At 42.3% G+C, this 26329-nt stretch overlaps 1 protein-coding gene across 3 annotated transcripts in view; it reads left to right on the forward strand.

The window, feature by feature from the left end:
- The first annotated feature begins 1850 nt into the window (after positions 1 to 1850).
- Positions 1851 to 26329, forward strand: part of LOC116971859 (collagen alpha-1(IX) chain-like) — a 55196-nt gene continuing 30717 nt past the window's right edge. Inside the window, exons 1-5 of one of the 3 annotated variants that reach the window (XM_033019019.1) lie at positions 1851 to 3397; positions 15728 to 15836; positions 18575 to 18847; positions 22057 to 22180; positions 25637 to 26027. In XM_033019019.1, coding sequence (XP_032874910.1) covers positions 3362 to 3397; positions 15728 to 15836; positions 18575 to 18847; positions 22057 to 22180; positions 25637 to 26027 — 933 coding nt within the window. In that variant the 5' untranslated portion in view covers positions 1851 to 3361. Of the gene's footprint in view, positions 3398 to 15462; positions 15498 to 15727; positions 15837 to 18574; positions 18848 to 22056; positions 22181 to 25636; positions 26028 to 26329 lie in introns of those variants that run through there. The other 2 variants (XM_033019020.1, XM_033019021.1) reach the window with 2 other exon arrangements.

Raw genomic sequence — 26329 nt, forward strand, 5'->3', positions numbered from 1 at the left:
ACATGTTGATACAAGCAAGTTAATATCCTACATTTACAATAGGATTGGATTTGATTGGATTCCTTTATTGTCATTCAGACCTTTCGGTCTGAACGAAATTTCGTTGCCTGCAGTCATACATATAATAATAAATAACAAAACACACAATAAACACAAATTAACATCCACCACAGTGAGTTCACCAGGCACCTCCTCACTGTGATGGAGGCTAAAGTCTCTGTCTCTTCCCTCCTTGTTCTCCCTCTGTGCTGAGGGGATCCAGGCTTCCGTTGTTGTGACCCCGCCGGATGATGGTAAGTAAGTCCCGTGGCTCAACCAAGCTCCCCAAACGGGCCGCTTCAAGCTCCGTGGCCCGGGGTGGTCGATGCTGCCGCCCTCCAGTCCAGCGGACGCAGCTGTAGTTGCGGGAGCTCTGGAAAAACAGGTCACCAACCTGTGACCAGCGAGCTCCCGACGATGTCGTCCACTGGCCCACGGCCGAGCCCCGAATTCAGGTCGCCGCCGCCTCACCCCCAAAGCCGGGCCACCGCCACCGGAACGCCGCCTCAGCCCCGAAGCTGGGCCACCGCCACCGGAACGCCGCCTCAGCCCTGAAGCTGGGCCACCGGAACGCCGCCTCAGCTCCGAATTCAGCCAGCCTCGCGTTGGTAAGTCCTGGCTGGCTGTGCCTCCGGAGCCTCGAGGTCGGTCGCAGTTGGAGGCCGCCAGCTCCGCCTTTAGACCTCAGCGCAGATGGAGGCAGAGAAGGGGGATACGACAAGAAGAGTCGCATTCCCCCGAAGGAAGAGACAAAAAAACATGTTTCACCCCCCCCCCCACACACACATATACACAACCTAATAAACTAAAACAAGACAAGAAAACAACAAAAAAGTAAAAACAGACGGATTGCAGGTGAGCCGCAGCTGTCAACAGCGCCGCCACTTCCGCCACATACTCTTTTAACTGCCTTCATCCCTTCTTCTGAGAGGTATAGGCGAGCATGGGAAGACGAATTGAGGTTATTCATTTCAAAAGATAGCTGGGAGGAAAGCCTTCTATACATACACTACTGCTCTCAATGTTCGGCACACCCTGATACAATTTAAAATACTGCATAGACTACTATTCAAAGACCAAATTAAACACGATCTTCCCAAATGTCTCTTATTTGTGATAAATGTCTCCTCCAAGAAGCGACTATAACCCATTCCTTCACCTCCTGTATAAAGTTACAAAACTTCTGGAGGGGGATATTTGATATCTTCTCCATATAAAACTGATCACTTCAGGTATGTCAGATGCATGCTCTAAATTAACGATATTCCAGAGATGTTTCCTCAACTACACCCTAATAACAGTGAAAAAATTAATAATCAAATTCTGGAAACAGATTACAGTCCCTATAGTGAAGATGTGGATTACGGATATGTCCGATTCACTACATTTGGAAAATATTAGGCTTGTCTTGGCGGAAAAAGCAGATCAATTTCTTGAGACATGGTCCCCTTTTACTGAATTTCTGCAACAACAGAATGGTTAAACACACATTTAAACTCGATGCCAGGGATGGGTGGGGGGGGGGAGAGGAGGTATAATCTCCATCTTCTCTTCTCTTGTTTCTTCTCTTGCACTTCTTTGGTAGCTTAGGGGTCTTTTTCTCGCTTTTTCTTATTTTACTTTTCATTCTTTTTTCTCTTTTTCTTTTTTTTTGATTTAGGTTCTAACGTTGAAAATGAAGCTGTACAATAATTGTATAACTGTTACGTCGATCGCCTTATCCTTGTACAATCGCTTCTAATAAAATAAATCTAAAAAAACAAAAAAAAGGTATTCTGGAAACGCACAGATTAGTGCTTATGAAGAGAGAAACTGAGTTACTGGTCTGAGGAAAAGTCATCAACTTTTCTCCAAAAAGAAAACTTTTATTGTAAATTGTGGAGGAAAAATATGTGATGCATCATGTTAAATTTAACTTCCTGAAAATGAGTACATTTTTACGCAAGCACTTTAGCTGCACAGTGCAGAACAGGTGCCATGTTTATTTTTGAGATTAGACCCAAATTGACAAACGTAAACCAAAAAAACTGCAGATGCTGAATGTATGAACAGGAAATGTTCTATACTCAACACGTCAGGCAGTATCACTGGAAAACAAAACATTTAATATTTCCAGTTAAAACACCTTATCAGAACAATGTGGCTTTGTGTGAATTACTATTATCCATATTTTGAGGACTGATTATTAAAAAATGAGGACATTTGCTTTCAGTTCTGCATGGAAAGCTCTGAATTCAAATATAATACATTGATAATAATCTAATGTTTTGAACCCAGGGTCCATCACTTCTGTGTACCATTTTATAAATCTGGAATGACTGGATGTTTTATCTTTGGAATTAATGTCCCACTCAGTCTAGTTAACTATAAAATGAACAGTGCATACAACTCTCAAATATCCACTTTAACACGCGTGTAACTCTGAGCGGTCTGTTTCCAACAGTGGGGAAATCCGTTTAATTTATATCCTCGTTATTGACAAGAAAAGGAGTCTGGATTGTGACAGAACTAATCACTGCACAATTGAATTGAATGCACAAAGACCAAAAAGCTGTTGCAACACAAGGTATTTATTTCCCCACCTTGCTGCAACCTCCCCACAGTCTGGCCATGTCCTCGATTATGCAGTCCTTAGCTTTTGTAAGTAGCCTGGATTTGATCATAATCAGGAAGGCTGTAATGACACAGCTGCAGACTTGAGTTAATTTAAAGTGTCACTTTGTGCTCCTTGATGAGATGTGAACATCATCACACAGCACCCATTAATTTATGTACGATGAAAGATTTAATAAACAACACAGATAGGTATTGTCAATCATGTTGCCCAACTTATACCCTTTCCAACATCCTTCCCTCTGCTCCTCACCCTGGTTTCTTTTTGGCTTTAAAAAAAAAGCTTTTTCTGTGGTTTACCTAGTTATTGCGAATTTTTATAATTCATTAGTAAAATAGGATGGAGAAAATGTGATAATAATAGGCTTTCAAATTGAGCATGAAGCGAGTGTTTCTTACTTAATTTTAAGCAATATGCTATCTTGAGTAGGCAATAGCTGAATCAGTAGATAGGCCAGCTGAAAATTGATGACAGGTTAGAGATATTTAAAAATGACCCGAACAGAATGTTTGCATTGGAGAACTCAAGAATTTCTCACGTGGACTTTGGAAATTGCAGGGACAGTTAAAACGTGCATGGAAGCTGCCTGCCACAAGAGAATGAGACGCTGTTTGGCTCGGGAAGAACATTTTAAAATACTCTACTGTGCTAAATTATGAATAAAGATATTTGAATTATCAGAGAGCCATTGTGTTGGATGAATTTGGCATGTGGATCAAACTAATGCCTGATTGGAATGCACAGGTAAGAAGAATTTTGCCATTTGCAAATAGTAAAAATATACCCGGGAAGCCAAATTTATCTCTTATAAACACACTTTGTGTGCTTCCATAATACTTTGGTTTTCAAATACATGGCTTTAAGTAGTTGCTTAGTTCGAAGCTTCTAAGTTTAGATGAAGTCCTGGTTGTGGGTTAATGGTTTACTTGAAGCAAGCAACGTGAACTGGTTAACAGAACGCACAATTGCAAATACATTAAAATGCAAATTGTGGAGGAATATTTCTGGACATGGATACCATCTCTCCCCCCTTAAGAGTGGGCGATACTAATGTAATAATGAAAGGATTATTCATAATGTAATAGACAATTATTGTAATTGCATTGCATTGCATCCCAAAAGATGTTGGAAATTATTAAAGTAGTAACAATTAAGTCTAGTTCTAAATTAAGTTGGCTGCTTTCAATATAAGCAGACAGTTTAGCATCTAAGAATCTTTGTAATCAAAACTGAATTTGTGTTCATGCTTTGAATTCAAAATGTGTTGTACTTTAATTTTAATTGTTGATAAGCTGTGATCAATAATTCTGAAATTACATTATATTTGGAATGTTTCCAAAAATGTTAAAATATTTTATGGAGCAGAAAAATATCTATCAATTTGATGGGTGTAGCCGGATAACATTTAAATTATTGTATCATCATTGTAAAAGGAAAATAATGGAAAAGAGTCTGTACATAACTAATTTGAAGATATGTTTGAAGATATGTAATTTGAAGATAAGTTTGAAGCTGAGCTGTTTGTAGAGTATACATTGTTTTGTGGGAGTAGGTGGGCAGCTTTTTTTTAGTGTTTATTAAAGTCACTTAATTATGCACTTGGGTATTTAAGGATTTCCGGATATATAACTAAATCTTTCTGAGGAACAAATGTTAGTGACCAATAGAGACCCAATTTAATGTTAATATCAAAACGTGTCACAACATGAGAACGAAAAAGAATTTGGATATCTAAGAATAGGTCGTCGCATTTAGAGCCTACAATTGAGTTTATATGTCAAAATAAGGTTGTTTTCGTGCTCTAGTCTGTAGAAATAACGTGATCTATGAAATAGTTTCGGGTTTGATCATGATTGTTTGTATTATTAATCGCTTAACTACCATAAACTAATACTTGTTGGCTCTCCATATGACCACGACATATAGCTCTCACCCAGCTTAATTCTGTTATCTGGTTGGAATACTACTGTGGTCCAATGGATTTGCAAACTGGAATTGCCTGCCTTACCTATTGCCCTGGAGGGCAAGAGACTTCTGAAATCTGGAGCAACAAATAATCTGCTGAAGAAACTGAAGGAGATTTGCAGTGGAAACTGATATCAAAATCTTGGTAGGCTAGAGAATTGAAACAAACTCTGGGGATGAAGCCGAACTTGATATCAGATAGAAATGATATGGGCTGCTTTGGCTGGTGATCCAGCATACATTTCAGATGAGCACAAGAATAGCAATGGGAGGGATTTAAAGAATGGGGCATATTCCTTTTCCTCACACCTCAATCAATCTGAATTTCTTCACTGCACTGACCTCATGGATCAAGCTCAAATACAAGAGCATGGGTCTGCTTTTAGGTGTATTTAGGAATGAATGCTATAACAACATGTTATTTAAATAATAATGAATGCAAATCTGGTTTATTGGTCAAGTATAGTTTGGAAAGTATAGTGTTCATAATATTGTTGGATAGTAATATTTCAGTTTTTCTAACAGTCCCATCATTATGTAAGAGTATTGAATTTCCTAACTAGTCATTTAGATATAGACCTGAAGTTTGACTTGACATTTAAACGACAGGCCTTTCAGGGATAATATTTGTGTCAGAAGGAACTGCAGATGCTGGTTTGCACTGAAATTACACACACATTGCTGGAGTAACTCAACTGGACAGGTAGCATCTTTGGAGAGAAGGAATGGAGTGATCTTTTGGGTCGAAACCCTTCTTCAGACAAAGGGTCTCGACCTAAAACGTCACCCATTCCTTCTCTTCAGGAGGTAGTTGAGGCAGGCACTATCACACCATTTAAAAGACATTTGAACAGGTACATGGATAGAAAGGTTTCGTGGAATAATTTCAGGCATGATTTATGCATAAACTGAAATACCTGAGAGAATACATTTCAGTTTTTAGGGAAAGGTATATCAAATTTATTTTACAAAGCGTAAAAGGCATGAAAGAGCGACTGCCTCTTTGTATTTGCACTAGTATTTTGTTTGTTTCACAAGGTAATAATAATAATAATACATTTTATTTATGGGCGCCTTTCAAGAGTCTCAAGGACACCTTACAAAAATTGAGCATGTATAGGAAAAACATGTAAGGGGAATGAAATAAATAGTAGAGACATGACTAGTACACAAAGTAAAGACAGAATTCAATACAAAACACAGCATGAGGCAATTAATGCACAGATGAAAAGGGACGGGGACGTGGGGCTAAGGATAGGCAGAGGTGAAGAGATGGGTCTTGAGGCGGGACTGGAAGATGGGGAGGGACACGGAATTGCGGATCAGTTGGGGGAGGGAGTTCCAGAGCCTGGGAGCTGCCCTGGAGAAGGCTCTGTCCCCAAAACTGCGGAGGTTGGACTTGTGGATGGAGAGGAGACCGGCTGATGTGGATCTGAGGGACCGTGAGGGTTGGTAGGGGGAGAGGAGGTCAATGAGATATGTGGGGGCCAGATGGTGGAGGGCTTTGTAGGTGAGGACCAGGATTTTGTAGGTGATCCGGTGGGAGACGGGAAGCCAGTGAAGTTTTTTGAGGACTGGAGTGATGTGATGCCAGGATTTGGTGTGGGTGATGAGTCGGGCGGCTGCGTTCTGGACCAGTTGGAGTCGGTTGATGTAGGTGGAGCTGATGCCAAGGAGAAGTGAGTTGCAATAGTCCAGTCGGGAGGAGATGAAGGCATGGATGAGTCTTTCAGCAGCAGGCGGTGTGAGAGAGGGTCTGAGTTTGGCGATGTTGCGGAGATGAAAGAAGGAGGTTTTAATGACATGGCGGATGTGAGGCTCAAGGGAGAGGGTGGAATCAAAGATCACGCCAAGGTTGCGGGCCTGGGGAGATGGGGAGACAGTGGTGCCGTCGATGGTGAGAGTGGGGTTATTGATTTTGCTAAGTGTGGCTTTGGAGCCTATGAGGAGAAATTCTGTCTTATCGCTGTTGAGTTTGAGGAAATTATGTTGCATCCAGGTTTTTATTGCTGACAAACAGGAGTTGATATGGGAGAGGGGGGGGTTGTGGGGGGATTTGGTGCCAAGGTAAATCTGGGTGTCATCAGCGTAACAGTGGAAGTCCAGATTGAAGTGGCGGAGTATCTGACCAAGGGGGAGGATGTAGATGATGAAGAGGAGGGGGCCGAGTACGGAGCCTTGGGGAACGCCTTGAGTGACTGCGGCTGTAGCAGAGGTGTGGTTGTGGAGAGAGATGAAGTGGGATCTGTTGGAAAGGTAGGAACGGAGCCAGCTGAGTGCAGAGCCTTCAATGCCGAGGTCCTTGAGTCTGGTGAGCAGGATGTTATGGTTCACTGTATCGAAGGCTGCGCTCAGGTCGAGGAGGATGAGGATGTTGAGGGAACCAGTGTCAGCAGAGGTGAGGAGGTCGTTGAGGACTTTGAGGAGAGCAGTTTCTGTGCTATGGAGGGGGCGAAAGCCAGATTGGAGGGGTTCAAGTAGGTTATACGCAAGGAGGTGGGAATGAAGTTGTGACGCAACGATACGCTCCAGGGTTTTTGAAAGGAAGGGGAGGTTTGAGATTGGGCGGTAGTTAATGAGAGAGGAGGGATCAAGACCAGGTTTCTTTAAGATTGGTGTAACGGCAGCAGTTTTGAAAGCGGAGGGGACAATTCCTTGGGACAATGAGGAGTTGAAGAGATTAGTGAGGTAGGGGCAGAGTACGGGGAGGCAGGACTTCAGCAGGGGAGTGGGGAGAGGGTCGAGGGAGCAGGTAGTGGGTTTGGAAGAGCTGATGAGTTTGGAGATTTCAATAGGGGTGACCAGGTCAAACTGGGAGAGGAAGCAGTGTGGAGGAGGGGTAAGGAGGTCAGTGGAGATGTTGAAAGGAGGGGCCGTGGTAGGTGGTGGAGTAGATGCTGAGGAGTCGGGTACAGGGGATAAAGATTGATAGATGGTGCTGATTTTATCAGCGAAAAAGTGGAGGAATGAGTTGCAGAGAACCGGAGTAGAGGTAGGGAGAGTGTTGGCTCGAGGCTTGAGGAGGTTGCCCACTGTGGAGAAGAGGGTTCTGTGGTTTAGGCAGGGATCGGTGAATATGGAGGAGAGGTAGGCAGATTTTGCAGCAATGAGGGCATCTTTGTAGTCAGTGAGGTGGAGTTTGTAAGCTTCAAGGTGGACTGTGAGAGATGATTTTTTTATTAGTCGTTCGAGTTGGCGACCAGTCTGTTTCAGTTTACGAAGTGCAGGTGTGTACCAGGGTGAGGATGTGTTGAAAGTTACGGTTCTTGTTTTGAGGGGGGCCAGAGTGTTGAGGGAGGTAGACAAGGTGGAGTTGAGATGGTTTGTGAGATCATCAGGTGAGATGGGGGTTGAGTCCAGTGGGAGAGTGGTGGAGAGCAGGTCAGAGAGATGGAGGGGATCAATGGATTTTAGATTCCGGAAGGTGATTTCTCGGAGGAAGCGGGGGCGAGGTGTCGGAGAAGGGATGGTGAACCGTATAAGCTTATGATCAGAGAGGGGGAAGAGGCAAGGATGGAGGTCGAGTACCGGTTGATTTATGGAGCAGACCAGATCAAGGATGTGACCTTTGTCATGAGTGGGAAAGGTGACGTGCTGAGAGATAGAGAAGTTGTCCAGTAAAAAGGCGAATTCAGATGCGAGCTTGCAGGTGGGGGAGTCCATGTGAATATTTAAGTCACCAAGTAGCAGCAGACGTGAGGAGAGGGATGAGGCAAGTGTGAGGAGTTCAGTGAAGTCAGATAGGAAGGAGGGGTTTGGTTTAGGTGGCCGGTAAATGAGGATGACTGTCATGGAGGAAAGGGCTTTGAAGGCGAGGAATTCAAATGATGCTACTGGGGGGAAGGTGAGTTCAGTGATACGAAAATTCTGGTTAAAAATAACAGCGAGGCCACCTCCATGGCGGGAGGGGCGGGGTTTGGAAATGTAATTAAATCCAGGTGGGGATGTTTGATTGAGGGAGAAGAAGACATTGGGTTGTTGCCAGGTCTCAGTGAGCAGAAGGAAGTCCAGAGTGTTGTCAATGATTAGTTCATGGAGGGCAAGGGCTTTGTTGTTGAGCGACCTGGTGTTGAGGAGGGCAAAGTTGGCATTGTGAGAGGGTGGAGGGATGGGGGCAGGCTGGAGAAATCTGAGGTTGTCCCGGTTGACAGTGCGTGCGGTCAGCTGGGGTGGGGGGTGACGCGGTTGAGGGGGGGCAGAGCGTGGTAATGAGCAGAGGGATGGAATGGAACGTCCGTGGTTGAAGCAAACACGCCTGCGCCGAGAGCCTCTGTGGATGTAACGGGGTCGACGCAGAAGTCCAAGCTGTTTAACGACCTGGATGCAGGATGGGATGTGGTTGTTGCAGAAACCAGCCATCTGCAGAGTCGAGTATTTGAGCATGATGGTGAGGGTGCAGAGAGGTGTCCAGCGGTGCAGGTGCAGGTGGAGAGAGTATCCAGCGGTGAGGGAGCGGAGAGGTTGTCCAGCAGAGCGGGTGCAGCGAGGTGTCGAGCAGTGAGGGAGCAAAGAGGTTGACCAGCAGTGCAGATGCAGCGAGGTAGAGTGAAGGAGCTAAAGCAAACGGGCTGAAACAAAGATATCGCATCCCAACGTTCTTCATTTTGTGCAGAATGTATATCCTGCCTGGGAAATGTCTCTGGTCTTGTTCTGTCCTGGTTTCTCAAACTTTGGAATCACTTTGCACCACATTAACTGAATCTTTCACAAAACTTGGCAGACCTGTTTACCTGATATTTGTTCCGGGAAATGGCTAAATGAGGCATTATAGAATATTTTTTAATCTGAGAGGACACCTCATTCAAGCTTTGAAATGATAAAATGTTCGATTATAAAAATGTTATCATTTCACACTTTTCAGGTTGGAATCATTCAGGAAGACATCTGCTCCTTTTGCTTCCAAACTAGGATCAAACAGCAGCTAATGTTTCTTATTGATTTTCTTTCCATCTCCCATTTTGAAAGTTTGACTCTACGCTGGTTAAGTTCCATGAAATTTTTGACCCAGAGCTGTTAAAAAGAATGTTAACAAAAAAATGAAGTTGCTGTAAATCTGAAGCAAATATGGAAGATATTGGGAACACTCCAAGTCAGATAGCAACACGTGAAAGAGAAATAGTCGATATTTTATTTCGGAGACCCTTCATCAGAACTGGGAGAGAAAAGTAATTTTACTTTTCTTTCCACAGATACTACCTGACCTGTGTGCTTCTAACATATTTGGGGTTTCTTTCAAAAAGGGGGAGAAGGAGTGGAGACACTTTTAAGAAGCCAGACAACTTTAAATAAAGTTTAACGGGCTTTCAACATTACCGGCCGGTTTATTTACCTTTATTTTCTCAACGAGCTTTACCTTCGACTACCTTTGATTGCCTTTGATTACCTTTGATTACCTATAACCTACTACGACCTACCTCCACTAAACCTACGAGTCACCTTCCATGGTGACCTTTTTTTACTCGCGGGCATTTTTCAGCATGTTGAAAAAAAACACCGCGACCTAGATGAGGCCTCTAGTACGCGGGGACTACTCTCGAGCATGAAGAAGAGTTACAAAGACCTCCTAGGACCTCGGGTCGACCATGCTGTGACTATGAGTCGAGGGCAAACTCTTCTAAACTCGTGAATTAGGGCATCAACCAATTGGCCCAGATCATGACAGATCAAGCAGTACCTCCAGTTTATTGTAAACTACAAAACCACATGGATCAGAATGTACTTAAATCACCATCCTGGGTTTAATTAACTCTTCTCAGCCAAGTCTTGAACAATTAGTTAATATTGTGACAGAAACAAGGCATTAGGTGCAAGCCCTTTCTAGCATTCATAGAAACACAGAAATGTACACCAAATAAATCGGCCCTATTAACCTACCTTATCAAAGGTATCAAAGGTATTTTATTAGTCACTACCTTTCAGGGTCCCTACCTGGTCGGAGAGGCGGCTTTTCTCCGGGCTGCAGCTTCGACCTGTCCTCGCGGCCTACCAGCGGGCCTGGAGCGGCGTTTCCTGTCGGGGACCGCCCAGAACCTCGGCTTCGGCGGCGGCACAGCGCTGGAGCGCTATCGCGGAGCGGGCGATGCCTTGCCTGGAGCTCCGGTGAGCTGAGACCGCCGGGTAAAACATCGCGGAGCTGCGGGACTGTGGAGCGACCAGCTGTGGGCGGCGGCGCTGAACTTTACACCGGGAGCCTTGAATCTCTAGATGAGATCGCCAGTTATGGAGCTCCAACCAGCGCGGCCTTGTTGGCTTCGGAAGCCACGGCCTCCAGTGCGGAAGCGGCCGTTCCAGGGTTCCCAGGCCGCTGGGAGGACTCTCCCGACGCCAGAGCAACATCACCCGGCGAGAACGGCCTGGAACATCGGGCCTCCGTAGAGGCAACTGTGGAGGCCTCAATGGGCCCGACTATGAGTGAACTGGGGTTGGGGACTGGACTTTGTGCCTTCCCTCATAATGGGAACCATTGTGGGGGGATGTTCTATGTGTTTAAGATTCTTATTGGTGTTACGTCTGTATTTTTTTGTGTGCTGCAAAATGGCAAAAAGCATTTCACTTCACTACACCTGGGTGCATGTGAATGTGACTAATAAAATACCTTTGATACCTTTGATAAGGTAGGTTAATAGGGCCGATTTATTTGGTGTACATTTCTGTGTTTCTATGAATGCTAGAAAGGGCTTGCACCTAATGCCTTGTTTCTGTCACAATATTAACTCATTGTTCAAGACTTGGCTGAGAACAGTTAATTAAACCCAGGATGGTGATTTAAGTACATTCTGATCCATGTGGTTTTGTAGTTTACAATAAACTGGAGGTACTGCTTGATCTGTCATGATCTGGGCCAATTGGTTGATGCTCAAAATGTGCTCCTCCATTGGAGCTTGTGTGGGAAACATGAAAATCAAATTGTAGATGCATAAAATAAACAAATCAATTTTTTAAAAATCATTCTGCAATGTGTCACACCAGTTTAGTGAAGTTACAGAGTTGTGAATGATTTGCTGACATATATTTATCTGGAAGAGTTTTTTCTATTAAACAGTGATATAGAAGTGATCACCAGTCAAATGCCTTGTTTTTAAAACTATGCTGATTATTATCACTTTAAGATGAGTCACTAAATTACTCGCATAAACAGCTTTATTATTCCTACATTTAATATTGAGACCCAAAAAAACAGTTTTCGAATTCCATCACTTTTCTGGTTCTGAACTCAGTAATGAATGGTAAATGTTAATGATTTGTGAAAGGATTCAGATTCTGGATGATAGATTTCTTTCACCTTAGGCACTATTGGAATGCAGCATGGATGAAAGCAGTCTCTAATTGCTGGCTGTAACAGGCCCATGTGAAGTATTTTTCAACATTTGCGATGAGTGTGCACCAATGCACTAAGAATGTCGAATCTAGAAAGCCCAAGGGCACTGGCCACCTAGGTCAAATGTACAGCTTGTGGTGATGTAGGATGGAGAGCATTTCTGAAGCTGAGAAAGTAAAGAGAGCATTACTCCTCACGCGGGTCACTTATCAGATTATGTCATTATTTTCATAACATCCATGTGCAAAATATGCACAGATGCTAGAATTACCGTATTAGGAATTTTACTATAGTCCTCACCTTACATGGTCAGGAGGCATCAAGAGATCAGTTATTTGAGTAGAAAGAGCACGGAAATAGCAACAGCAGCCAATTCAGAGACTTTGCAAGTAAACTTATGCTTTCACATGACTTGCAATGAAAATGCATACATTAAAGAACACTGAAGGTTCTGTAGCAAAATTAGGAATAGTTGATAATGAGTTAAATTTGGTATCTAGTAGTTATGCCTCTTTGTCTAGACTCTCTATCATGGGGCAGATCTTCCTGTTCCAGGCAACTCACTGAAGCACAAGTTGATGCAATGGGAGCATGTTATTTCTTCCAGCAAATCCCTGGGTGCATCCTTGCAATGCAAGGGTGTCTCTAGGTGCTTGATGAGGCCCTGCTCAGAACAGTTTTGTTATCTTCTTCAGCATAATCTTTGGAAATCAGTACCTGGTGGGATTATCCCATCTTTACACTATGCTTTTGCTGTAATATGTGACGGCTTGCCACCTGATGTAAGTTAGTTTAGGAACCACTTCGATGCTAGAAAGATCTATTTTATCTTGCAACAAAAGATCTGGAGGAGGAACTCCGCATCTCTGAGTGGAAAGGAACTGTGATTTTTTTGAATTGATTACTTGGTCATTCCTGATGTTGGGTTTCAACCCGAAATGGCCACCATTTCTTTCCACACACAAATGCTGCTCAACTTCCTGAGTTCCTCCATAAGGTTTTTCCACAACATTCTAGCATCTGGTGTGTGTGTGTGTGTGTGTTTGTGTGTGTGTGTGTGTGTTTGTGTGTGTGTGTGTGTGTGTGTGTGTGTGTGTGTGTGTGTGTGTGTGTGTGTGTGTGTGTGTGTGTGTGTGTGTGTGTGTGTGTGTGTGTGTGTGTGTGTGTGTGTGTGTGTGTGTGTGTGTGTGTGTGTGTGTGTGTGTGTCAATCTACCGCACTCCCATGTACATCCCAGTCATATCCCATATTACCATTGAATCTAAAAAAAGTCTCTTAAACTTGCTGTTTTACAATCTGTGCATTTTTCCATTGGGATTGGCTGCTCAACCAATCACATGGGCCCGCGGTTTCAGGGTACCAAGATTCTCTGGAACCAATACTTGGGAGCATTGGGAACGGGAATGTCTATAGCAGAGAAACCATAGTGAGCAGCTTTCCTTGTGGTCAGCTCCCAAGGCAAAATCATTGCCCTGATTTGTCTGTTGAAGGAAAAGAGTACAATCTCTAACCTTAGATTCTGCCATGCAACATAAATAACAAGATGGACTTCAGCAAAGCCTTTGATAAGGTTCTGCATGGAAGTGTCACTGAACAGTTGGATCACATGGGATCCAGGAAGTGCAATCTAATTGGCTACATAATTAGTTTGACGGTAGGAAGCAGAGTATAATGGTGGAAGTTGTTTTTCAGACTGGAATCTCATGACAAGTGATGTGGACCCGTTTTTTTCCATCTATAGCAATGATTTGGATGAGAATGTACAAGACATGGTTAATAAATTTGTAGGTGACACTAAAATAGGTGATATCTACGATAGTGAAGAAGATTATCAAGAATCACAGTGGATCAGCTGGGTAAGTGGGCTGAGGAATGGCAAATAGAGTTTAATTCAGATAGTGCAAGATGTTGAATTCAAAGTCAAACCAGGGATACGATCTTCACAGTGAATGGTAGGGCCCTGTGAAGTGTTGTAGAACAGAAGTACATAGCTCCCTGAAACTGGCGTCACAGATGGACAGGGTTGTGATGAAGACTTTTGGCACACTAATCTGTATCAATAACGGCACTGGCCATAGAAGTTAGGACATTATGTCACAGTTAAATAAGAACTTGGCGAGGTTACACTTGGAGTATCCTGTTCGTTTTGGTCACCAGCTGTAACAAAGATGCTATTAAGCTGGAAAGAGTAGAAAGGATTTATGCGATTTGAGTACTTGAAGTATTGGGAGAGGTTGGGAAGGTTAGGAATTTATTCTGTGGGAATTTAAGAGATTATGGGATGATGTTACAGAGGTGTACAAAATTATGAAGGGCACATATAGGGTGAATGCACAGTCTTTTCCCCAACGGGGAATCAAGAGTTAGATGGAATAGCTTTAAGGTGAGTTAAAAAAGGTTTAATAGGAACCTGAAGGGCAAGCTTTTACAGAAGTTAATATATATGTAACAAGCTCCCAGAGGAAGTGATTGATGATGCTACAATAATGGCATTTAAAAGCCCCTTGAAAAGGTACACGGATAGGAAAGATTTAGATGGGTCAAGTAGGGCCAAACTGAACTAGAGCAGATGGACATCTTGCCTGACATGGAACAGTTGGGCCGAAGGACCTGTTTCATGCAATATTATTCTGACACTAAATTTGTTAAACAAGACATTTCTTTCTTGGTTGTTTGAATTGGTGGCCAAACAGAGAATGGATAATGGTAACCGGATTGTGGGTGGCCACGGTGGCACAGCGGTAGAGTTGCTGCCTTACAGCTCTCTCAGCACTGGAGAGCGGGGATCGATCCCGACTACGGGTGCTGTCTGTACGGAGTTTGTATGTTCTCCCCGTGACCGCGTGGGTTTTCTCCGAGATCGTCGGTTTCCTCCCACACTCCAAAGACGTACAGGTGTATAGGTTACTTGGCTTGGTGTAAGTGTAAATTTTCCCTAGTGTGTGTAGGATAGTGTTAATGTGCGGGGATCGCTGGTCGGTGTGGACTCAGTGGGCCAAAGGGCCTGTTTCCATGCTGTATCTCTAAACTAAGCCCTTGCTAAATTCATTAACTAAACTGAGGTCAATTAATGGTATAAGAGAAAAATCATGCCTGCTGCTGTATCACAGACATGTTACATTGGACAAAAAACATTATAAACAGATTATACATAAATTACATAACAACTCCAACATTTAAAAAACTGCACAAAAGAAGACATTAGTGCAAAAACATAATTAGAAAAATATTAAATCCATGGTAGTGCAAGAGGCGGACTATAGCATTCTTTTTTTCAGTAGGATTAGGGTCGCATAGGTTGGTTCAAGAACCTAATAGTTATAGAAAAGCAGCTGTTTCTGAACCTGCTGATGTGGGATTTCAGGCATGTGTATCTCCTGCCCGATGTGAGAAGTGGTCATTGCCCAGATGGTGGGGACCCTTAATGATAGACGCCTCATGTAGATGCTTTCGTTGGAGAGGAGATCTGTGACCAGGATGGACTGGGCTGAGTCCACCACCCTCTGAAGCCTCTTGCATTCCAGTGCATTGGAATTGCCATACCAGGCCATGATGCAACTAGTGAGAATACTTTCTACAGTATATCTGTAAACATTTATTTTTATTATTCAGAGATGTACCAAATTTCTTCTTCACACTATATCTTATTTTGAATGTGAAAGGCAAAGCTTGCACTATTTCTTGGTTATTCACTTTTTTAGCATAAATGTGATTTCTAAATGAATATCTCAAATAACTTCCCTCATTGTATAGTCATTAATTTATCATTTATTTTTAATCCAAACTTACAGATTTTCTTCATGTCTTGGAAAAACCGTGCACTGTGGCTGGTTATTTATTTTCTAATTTCTCAGCATTTACTTGACGTTTATTGTCAAGAATATTCAGGCTCTGTTTCTGGTGAGTAAGATCTGTGCAACCAGTTTATTGTTATCTGAGCTGTGGCTGCTTCCTCCACTATCTTGTATGTGCTGGTCTTCTGCTTGTTTGTTTCCTGATTTTGGCTACATTTCTGTAGAAGTATTGTAGTTTTACATCCATTTAATGTTTACCATCTGATAATTTTCTAAAGCAAACGAAGTAAAAATAATTAATGCAAGTATTATGATCCATTTCCAATAATTAACAGGTGATAATCCATTGTTGTTATTACAAGCATGGAACAGTTAATCTATTTTTACGTTACTAGAATATACTCAGTGGATGTTAAATATTTGGTTAAATTTTTGTTGGATAACACCCTGGTGAGCATTTTGTTACATTTTTGCTCCTTTAATGTCCTTTGTAAATGGGAATTGTTGATATGCACTTTGTTCATCCATAGCTGCCAATATTCATAATGTTTTGCTGGTTGTGATATTAATCTGAGTTTTTGCCCAAACTGTGTGCAATTTGCACAGCTTATTATACTGTTAATAATTTCTGGTAGACAAAAGAATGCAATATTCTCAAAATCAAAATTATTTAGAGAGGTCGGGTTGGAAGGCCAAACTTGTGTTTTTCCTTGTAGCAGCAGTTTGTTGCGGATAGTTACTTGATGACCAGGAAGTGTGGAAATTTGTACTGTATCTCTTTCTAATGAAATGAAAATTCCTGACCGTGTATACTTTCTGCAGAAATATATGATTTATATAAAATTTCCAGATGGACAAACTTGATTAAGGACTGAGAATAATTCAAGGTTCCAGCAGTGCGCATCATTAAATTGTAGTGTTGATGTAACTGGGTGTTAAATATCTTGCATTTTAAAATGACAAAATCCTCAAGGTCAAGCACACAATTAGTGTTCAATCTTTGTTCCCTGAATTTCAAAGGGTGCATTTGTTTTATTTTATTTAGTTCTAGATGACTCTATTGCTCCATTAAATGTTATGATTTAAAAAAAGATTGAGGTAATAAAGTTCAATTAAGTTGCAAATGACGAGTAGCATTGGCAGAGGGTTTGACATCCTCAAATGGCCTAAAAATCACCCGGTCACAAATGCCCACAGCTGTTCAGTGATGAAGTGTTGCAGTCCTGTTAAGCAGGTATTGGAGAGGGACAGAGTATATCTTGCTCCAAAACTGATTCAATATTTGCCTACTCAGCACCAGAACTTCCCTTATACAACAGCAGAGAGATTGGGTGGAGATTTCAGCCCTACATGTCAACCAAACTAGATTAGGTCCAACAGCACTGGAGCCAATGGAAATACTAGTTCCACTATTACTTCACCTTCATTCTTCCACAATCAAAGTGTTACCAAATACCAGCAGCAAAGCTTCACCTGTTCTACTCCTCTTGGAACCACATCCCCGGTGCTATCGCCTGGAATGGGCTGGGCAGTGATGCAACAGTTAATGCTGCTGCCTCACAGCATCAGTGACCCACTTTCCATTCTGTTCTCCAGTGCTGTCTGTGTGGAGCTTGTATGCTTTTTCTTGACTGTGTGGGGTTTCCTTGGGTGCTCTGGTCTCTCCCTATATCAATATCACAGGGTTGGTAAATTAATTGACTGCTATGGAATTAGCCATTGCGTGGGTGTGCAGAGAGCTGTTGGACATGTGATAGAGAATAGGTTACAAGGAAATAGGAGGGTGTATGGGGATGTTCAGAGGGTTGTCATAGACATAATGGGCCAAATGGATTCTGTCATAAGTGAACATGAACATTGGATCAAGTATATGCAAAGCTGCACAATGCAATCAAGCATCATCATGCACCAGAGATTTAAAGCATTGGGAGATGTTGAAAAGGTCTCAGCGTCCCCACTTGGCTGATTCTTGGGTGTATCCTGACATAAATAGAATATTTGGTACAAATCCAAAATTCAAGATTACCAAAGGTTGCTGCTGAAGTAATCTACTGTTTTAATGAGGGATGGTGGTTGAAGCAATACTAGGTGGCATTTAAGCTTTTAGATAGACACATGTATAGGTTGGGAATGGAAGGATATGGATAATAATAATAATAATATCTTTTATTGTCATTGCACATAAGCGCAACAAGATTTGGTATGCAGCTTCCATCCGATGTCATAACATAAATAACTAATAACATTTAGATTTTGGAAACCCCGAGAACATGGATTGTAAAAACAACAGTAAAATAGTCAAAACAGTTCAAACAGACTAAAGTGCAGATGTGTCTGTGCGACGTGACCATCTGAGGGAGACAGTCCGGGGGGGTGGGGGGCACTCAGCAGGGCCGGTTCAGAGCCGCTATAGCTCTGGGAATAAAGCTGTTTCTGAGTCTGGAGGTGTGGGCGTAGAAGACCTTGTAACGTCTGCCGGAGGGAAGTAGTTCGAACAGTCCATTACAAGGGTGTGAGGAGTCTTTATGGATGCTGACGGCCTTCCTGAGGCACCGTGTGTGGTAGATGCCCTCCAAGGCTGGTAGCGGTGTCCCAATGATCTTCTGCGCTCTGTGGACGACGCGTTGAAGAGCTCTCCTCTCTGCCTCCGTGCAGCTGAGATACCACACAGAGATGCCATACGTTAATATGCTCTCTGTGGTGCAGCGGTAGAAGGTTGTCAGCAGACGGATCACATGCAGGCAGAAGTGAGCAGTTTAATTTAACACAATGTTTGGCACACACGTTGTGGGCCGAACGGTCTGTTCCTGTGTTGTATTGTTCTATCTTCTCTGTTTCTTCTAGGAGATGGTGGCCCACATGCCTTGGAAGGGTCTGCTGCTAAAGATTTGTACAGACAGTCGTCAGAGAGAAGAGGATCGGGAAGCACTTCCACCGAGGATGAAATGTCTGGTGATCTGCACATGACCACAACCAACATTTCCGATTTCATTAACACCTCACTCAGACTGTTTCCTGAAATTTCAGTTCCTGACCCATCTGCCATAACGTCTGGAGGTCCAGACCAAGAAGGAAGTGGCTCCCCCATGGGAGGTGTGCAAATGATGACAGGTGGAGGTAATTCTTCCTATCTCCTACTACAAATTGTTCACCACCCTTCAGCCCCACCCCTAGAAACCTTTCCATCCCTGTCAGAGAAGTTTACTCATCTCATAGCCAGAATTCCGTACACATATCCCAGGGAACATTGGATGTGGAAATATAGTTGCTTCCAGTCCGGGAAGCTGGCTATTATACCGAGGCTCAACCCCATCTCCACAATCCTATATGTTCCAATGAATCTCTGGTTCCTGCAAAGAGTTAAGGGCCTGTCCCACTTTCCCAAGTTATCGACAAATTCTCCTGAGTTATTCACGATTTCTCCCGAGTTTTCAAACTGGCAGAATGTTCGTAACGAGTCCGTCGGAGTCCATGGATATATCGTAGCGGCTCGTTATGCCAGCCGCATGTACTCGGGGCTATTTTTTTACTCGTGGACATTTTTATTCAGGCTGGAAAAAACGTCCCGACTTACCTGATGCCCCGAGTACCTATGGCTGGCGTAACGAGCCGCTACGATATATCCACGGACTCCTACGGACTCTTTACGAACATTCTGCGAGTTTGAAAACCCGGGAGAATTTGTGAATAACTCGGGAGAATTTGTGAATAACTCGGGGAAGTGGGACAGACCCTTTAGCCTGCAATTTCCCATCCAAATTGTTTATACACAAACAGAACGGGGCTAGGTGCAACTTTGGTGATTTGTCTCCTAAAGGTCTGATCCTCGGACCTCCTTTTAATCATCCATCATCAAAAATATTTACATCCACCTCAGATAATACGCAACTTTCTCACTACCTTTGTCTCTTTCACTTTCACTTTTATCCATTACTTTGCCATTTTCAGAGGAGTCAGCTGGCGTTTGACCTGTTATTCAAATCCCTATATACAATGTGCAACTCTGAAGTAAGTTTCACTTCATTATCTACCAGACTTTCATTTTCTTTCTCTTTTTTCCAAAAGATTAAGTCGATAATATTTTTCTGATATCAGCCTTCCCCCAACCTTCTACTTTATTCCTGTATCTTCTAAAACTATGGTTTTCAAATATGAATGTGCAATATACTGGAGCAAATGAGTATAAAAGAAAATGATTTGTTTGTTTCATAGATACCTCAATATGTTCACCATTGCTTCTTCTTCTTGCGTATGGCTTGCACAATCTAAAGTTGTGGGACAACTTGTTCTATTTGATCTATTTGTTTGTGCATGTCGGATTGATTGCATTAGTCCAAACAGGGTGGACCACGTGAAGTTTGCAATCTCACACCCCTTCACCATTGCTAATGATCTCTGACTCCGATGTTTCTACCCTCATCCACGTTATTTCCCATTTTGTGCTGGAGCCACCAATCACCTGGCCTTCCTAATGTCAAATAGTAGAGGTTTAAGGTGAGAGTGGAAACATTTAAAGAAGATGTGGGACTTTTTTTTTAAGCGTCTGAGACGAACTGCCAGGGGAGGCAGTAGAAGCAGATACAATAGCAAATATAGGTACTTAGACAGGCACATGAACAGTAGAGGGATGTGCAAGCAGATGAGATTCGGTAGATTGTTATTATGGTCCGTGCAGACATGATGGGCAGAAGGGCCTATCCTGTGTGGTGTTGTTCTATGTTCACTGTTCTCGGCCATTTATCCTGCATTGGAGTGTAAATGCAACTGCTATTATTTTCAGATTCCTCAACATTTTCACTGCTACTGATAATTTTTAAACATGGAAGATGCATGAATTGAGATTGGTAACCAAAACATTAAACGTTATGGCTGGAGATCTGAGAACTCTGACACGCCTTTTACAGTGGTATTGTGGAGGACTACAATAATTGCACAAGTCAAACATTTTGTTTTCAAATCAGAGCTTTTTGTACGTTTCAACACACCTAGTGTTGTGATGTGTTTGAATTTATAGGAGTTAGTCACAAAAAACTGAAAATTATGGAAATATTCGGCCAGTCAGTGTAAAGAGAAACAAAATTAATGTTTATCAATTAAATTATTAATGATGTCAATTATCCATCATAAAAATATGTGGACCATGCAAAAATAAATTGAAAATTGAGAGATATAACTGCACAAAAATGTTAAATATTGAGCAATTTTAAAATCAAAACCACATTTCTTGTAAATTTCAATTTTAACAAAATTGCTTTTGTATGTCATAACATTGTAACTGTGTTATTAAATTAGCAAAAAATGCACTGAGATTGAAACTAACCAGTGTTAACTTCCAATGTTGGATTTCTTTATAACAGAAATGCATAGGCTCAGAAAACTCGGCATTGTAAACTACACAATGTACTAATTTTAATAAAACCAGTGCACTGTATCCTCCATTCATATTTTATCGTTAAGTGTCAACTCCTGGCACATCTAAATTTATATTGTTCATGGCCTTGCTCACGACCTTTGAGATCCTGCCCAGGGCCCTTATTATTCATTACTGGATAAAGATGACTTAGGAAAAAGTCCATGGAAGAGTGAGAGAGACAGATAGAGACAGATTTACCAAGGGGTTTAATGTATATCTAACACATACTATTTAAGGATGTTCTTGCCTTATAGGTGTATGATCTCAACTCATCATTTTTTCATATTATACACTACACATTACCAGATGGCAAATAGTGTACAAAATGCCTGAATCTCAAGGGCTTTTTTACGTGGTTGTGAATCTTCAAACCTAGTTTTATTATTTGTATTATTGATTTTGAAGCAATCTCTTGCATTCTTTAACAATTTACATGCTCTGTTCTAAAAGATTTGACTTTTTTTAAAGTATAGTTTTTGTGTCAGCAGAGATTGCTGCTCTTAACAATTGTTCCTGTAACCTTCAGTAATGGGTTATTACCCTAAAGCCTATTACTGCAGATGCTGGAAATATCCAGCAGCCCAGGCACCATCTGCAGAGTGAAGATTATTGAGTTGTTCCATAGGTTGCCATATTAAAAATAAAGTAAAATGGAAGTGAAACATTTCTAGTCCTTTCAACCCAAAACGATCTGTCCATCCTCAAAGAATAAGCGATGTGCAAATAAAGACCAATGCAAATATGAAGAATGTTTGTGTCACTTTTCCTTGATGCTGTATCGCTAGGCTAGTTTCTGCCTGATACCCTTCTGAGATGAAATTGTCCATGGGCAATGCTTAGGTTGGAGTATCGCTTTATGGAGTGGATAAACAGCTAAAGGCCTAATGCTAATTATGCTTCTGCTGTGTTCCAGTTACTAACATGTTGGAAGCATTAAGGGTAACAACCACAGCTGGAGTCCACGTAGTGGAAGGACCACAAACTGGCTTAATGGCCTATCGTTTGCAGCCGGGAGTGCAGTTTAGGAGAGAAACTAGGTATGTAATGCCAAACGGAATGGTCAGCCTGATATATATTCTACAATTGTTGCTAAAATCTATGTTCTCATCCTCACCACTATCAAATAAAAAGACCACCCTCTACATAACATTCAATGCACCATGCACCTCCCAATATCTAATTTTCGGTACACATTACTTCTTTAAAATGTAAAAAATAATTTACACTGGTGGATGTTTTTCCTATGGATCTATTACATCCATAGCATTTCACTTCCAAAAGTTACTGTTACGGTACTTTACACAGATGGAGAATTGTACGGTCGACATCCCAACACAGATAACATGGTAAGAGATTTTACACAATTATGCCTCCTGCACTGGGATAATAACTATTCCTGCACCAAATCCCAAGAATCAGATTAAACTGCTCACTATTTGAGCTTCATTTTTATGGCCCCATTGCATCAATTTCTTTCTCTCTCAGAACATCTGGCCTTATTAAATTGGCGTGGATTATTAGGTTAGTGCCAAAGATATGAGTTCCATATTCACTTGGAAGCTGAATTTGAATCAAGAAGTTATGTGTCTTTAATAAAAATGTTTGGATTCCATCAAAACGTGTTAAGTGTTCAATTATCTGTAATTTCTTTAGGGGAAACATTTTATTATTCCAGCAAAGAGTATGTGAGTCAGATATCCCTGATGAACACTAATTCTGGAAGAACTGGAGACTGGCAGCATTGAGAGGAAAAAGCTTCAATTTTCTATAGCATAGTTCATAACCATGTGATGTTCCAAAGTTCACAGAATGTTGCACGTGTATAAATGAAAGAACAATGTCCTTAAAATTCAATCACATAGTCCTGTTTTTTTTAATTTCCCCTGGCATAACTTAATTGAAAATGAATTCATTCTGTAGTGAAAAGAGGTAAAAAGCATTTCCAGGTTGTTTCACATACAGTACATTGTAATTTAACCTGACCAGTTCGCAATGTGACGTCCACATCAATGGCGTGCAATGTGATAATATTCACTGCCTAATCATCCTTTTGCAGCATTGTGAGTAACTTAGTCAAAAATTGTGCTAGCTGTGACTGTTGCTGGTGACTCCCATGATGCTATGTTTTTTGGAACACCCTGGATTACTTCCCCTGCACTGCAAGTCCCTTATTGAAGACTGAGAATCCACTCCCCCAATACCCACTAATTTCTGATCCCCCAATGTAGCCGCCTCCCAGATCCTACTCCCAATGTCCCAACACACCAAGGCGTTGCACCCTTCTTCCCTGGCCTCAATCCTCTGCAAAAATATACCTAACTCCAAGCCATTGGCATCCCTTCCACCACCTTGTTCTTAGCTGCTGGATGGTATTTGTCTATCACTGAGCAGTTTCTATAACCTGCCCACAGCAAGAGCAGGACCATCTGTAGGTTCCCAATGTACCAGTCATTCGACCCAATGATCAGCAGGGGCACAGTTTTATTAAATTGGATAGATCCCGCTGACTCCACCTGTTGAGCTGGTGTCTCAAGCTGCATTTATTTTCTCCAAGCAGTCTTTCAACACCTTTTGGCTGGTAACCAAGCAATATCTTTGGAAACAATAATTGGACTTGTGTTACAATGAGTAAAGCTTATCTTCATGAGTCCATCACTTGTTCAGGTCCTGCTGCAGTGTACCAGTCCTTCATCGTGACTGACTCTGAGGATAACACTGAAGGCAATTCCCTTACCATCCAAGCAAGCTGGGTGGCAGAGATAGTGGCAAAACCCAATAGGTGCATGTTGAGTGCAGAACCCAAGGCATAGTTGGCCACAGACTAGGAGCGTAAGGTCTGCCTCTAAGGAGTCACTGATTTCTGCTCCTTTGTCTCCTTTGCCCTTGATGCTCCTGGGTTGAAACAAAGAATACAGAGATAATTTGATGTCTAATTTTGTTTTAATATGTTTGATTTCGGAATGCAATCCAAATCAATTATTTTGTTATTTATTTGTTCATAAGTTGTAGATGTCTTTGGCAATGCCAACATCTATTGTCTGTTCCAAATTATCCCCAAACTGAGGAGACAGTTGATAATTAATCACATTGCGGGGGCTGGATTCACCTACAAGCCAGACAGGGTAAATTCTAAAGATTTCCTTCCCTTAAGAAAACTGTGAAGCAAATTGACTTATACAACAATCCAATAATTTTCATGCTGCCACTGCAGCAACTTTCTTTATATAATTACCTGAATGTAAGCGCCCTCTTGGGTTCACTTCACACAGGGGCGGAAAACCTGGGGGGGGGGGGGGTCAGAGGGGACACGTCCCCTCCATGTTTTGAGAGGTGGGGGACATCCCCCCCAAGTTTTTGTAATCCGGATTTTAAAATCCGGTGATTGGAGGAGGGAGACGTGGCACAGACCTGCGCTTCATCCGCAGCCAGGATGATCCCGGCCGGGTCTCTGGCGCTGTCCTGTCCCCTCCCGAGTACACCCCCGCGAGTGGCCAGAGAGGTCGGCAGCAAAGATCCTCCGCTATAGGATCTTTGGTCAGCAGTCAGACGGGCCAGCGCAGAGAAACAGCGCTAAACCCAGCTAACTCTGCCTGTCCCGCCAGGTGAGCTTCCTGGGCTTGCGGGAAATATGGCCAGCGTGGAGAAGCAGCACTGGTATCCCACCAGTCCAGACAGGGCTGTAGTTAACCCGGTGAGACAGGCAGAGTTGAGCTGCATTTAGCGCTGGATGGAGCCTCCGAAGCCTCGCGCGCGCGTGTTTTATGTGTGTGAGTGTGCGCATGCGCGCATGGCCGCCAAAACATTGTGTGTGTCCCCCCCGTCCCCTCCATGTTCTGATAGCGAGTTCCGCTCTTGAACAAAGTACGGTTAGAATACAGAAAATACAGCATAGGAACAGATCCTTCAGCTCACAGTGTATGTGCCAAACATGATGCCAAGATAAAATAATCTCACCTGCCCGTGTTGTGTAAAAACAATCCTTGGCAGACAATCCCTGCAATTGTTCCTCTTTTCTCCCGAAGGTGATGTATGTTTACCTTGCCAATAACTGAAAGTCATTGAGATAGAGCCTGTACTGGAAATAGAGTTAAAGAGGTTCTCATTATCTGCCACTTGCAATATCGCCCTCCTAATGTTCATTATCTTCCCTGAAGAGGATACAATGTGAGCGCCACTCTTCAACACTTGATTAACAATTGTGGGGAAAGACCAATTCCTACTCTACTGAGCAAAAAATAAACTGTTAAGGAACTCAGCGGGACAGGTAACATTTGAGAAGGGAAATGGACAGATGATGTTTCAGTTTGGAACACTTCTTCAGGCATGACATTGTTTTGGTTAAACTTGTATCCTGTCACTCTGCACATTATTACACAAATGATGAGTAAAATTAGAGTCAAGCATGAAAGCCATGTCACTTCATTTTTAAAAGGTTTCCTCATAATTACACTGCTTTAAAAAAAAAAATATATATATTTTTGTGATCCTTACAGACTTGTGCACCGATTTGGATTCCCTGAAGAGTTCTCCATAGTCACAACTTTTAGAATGAGAGAAAACACTCCCAGGATAGTGTGGAATCTGTGGGAGATAACGGATAGATATGGCACTGAACAGTTCCGACTTCGTCTGTACGGTGAGACCAATGCTGTTGAAGTCTACATCGTAACAGCAGTGGGAGAAGAGATCACCACCTTTGAGAATGTGGGCCAGCTGTTTAACCAGGCCTGGCACAAGCTCTCATTTGGGGCCACAAGGACCCAGTTGACTTTATTTGTTGATTGCCAGCAGGTTGGCACGGCTCCCATTCAACTGTACGGCACCATTGCCATGGATGGAGTTACTGCTATTGTTAAAGAAGCGAAGAGTGATGCAATACTTCCTGTAAGCACATATTATTCCACGACATTCCAGTTGCTGTCATTAATTCTTCATCCCACAGAACTTCGCATAAGTAAAACAAATTTAATTATTGTTGTTTGAATCTGCAATATCTGTAAGTGGGACCGTGTTAATAATTGCCCATGTTCTGGGGCTTTAAATCTAAAGTTAATATCTTGATGATGCTTGAATTAATTACCTTTTTACTTTTCAGTGTTGGGATGTTTTGACAGGGGGGATTTGTAGGAAGTGGAATTTGTTTAACTTTCTTTACTTCTTGTGGAAATGAGAAGGCAGCTCAAAGG

Source organism: Amblyraja radiata, chromosome 4, assembly GCF_010909765.2.
Source record: "Amblyraja radiata isolate CabotCenter1 chromosome 4, sAmbRad1.1.pri, whole genome shotgun sequence".
Taxonomy (NCBI): domain Eukaryota; kingdom Metazoa; phylum Chordata; class Chondrichthyes; order Rajiformes; family Rajidae; genus Amblyraja; species Amblyraja radiata.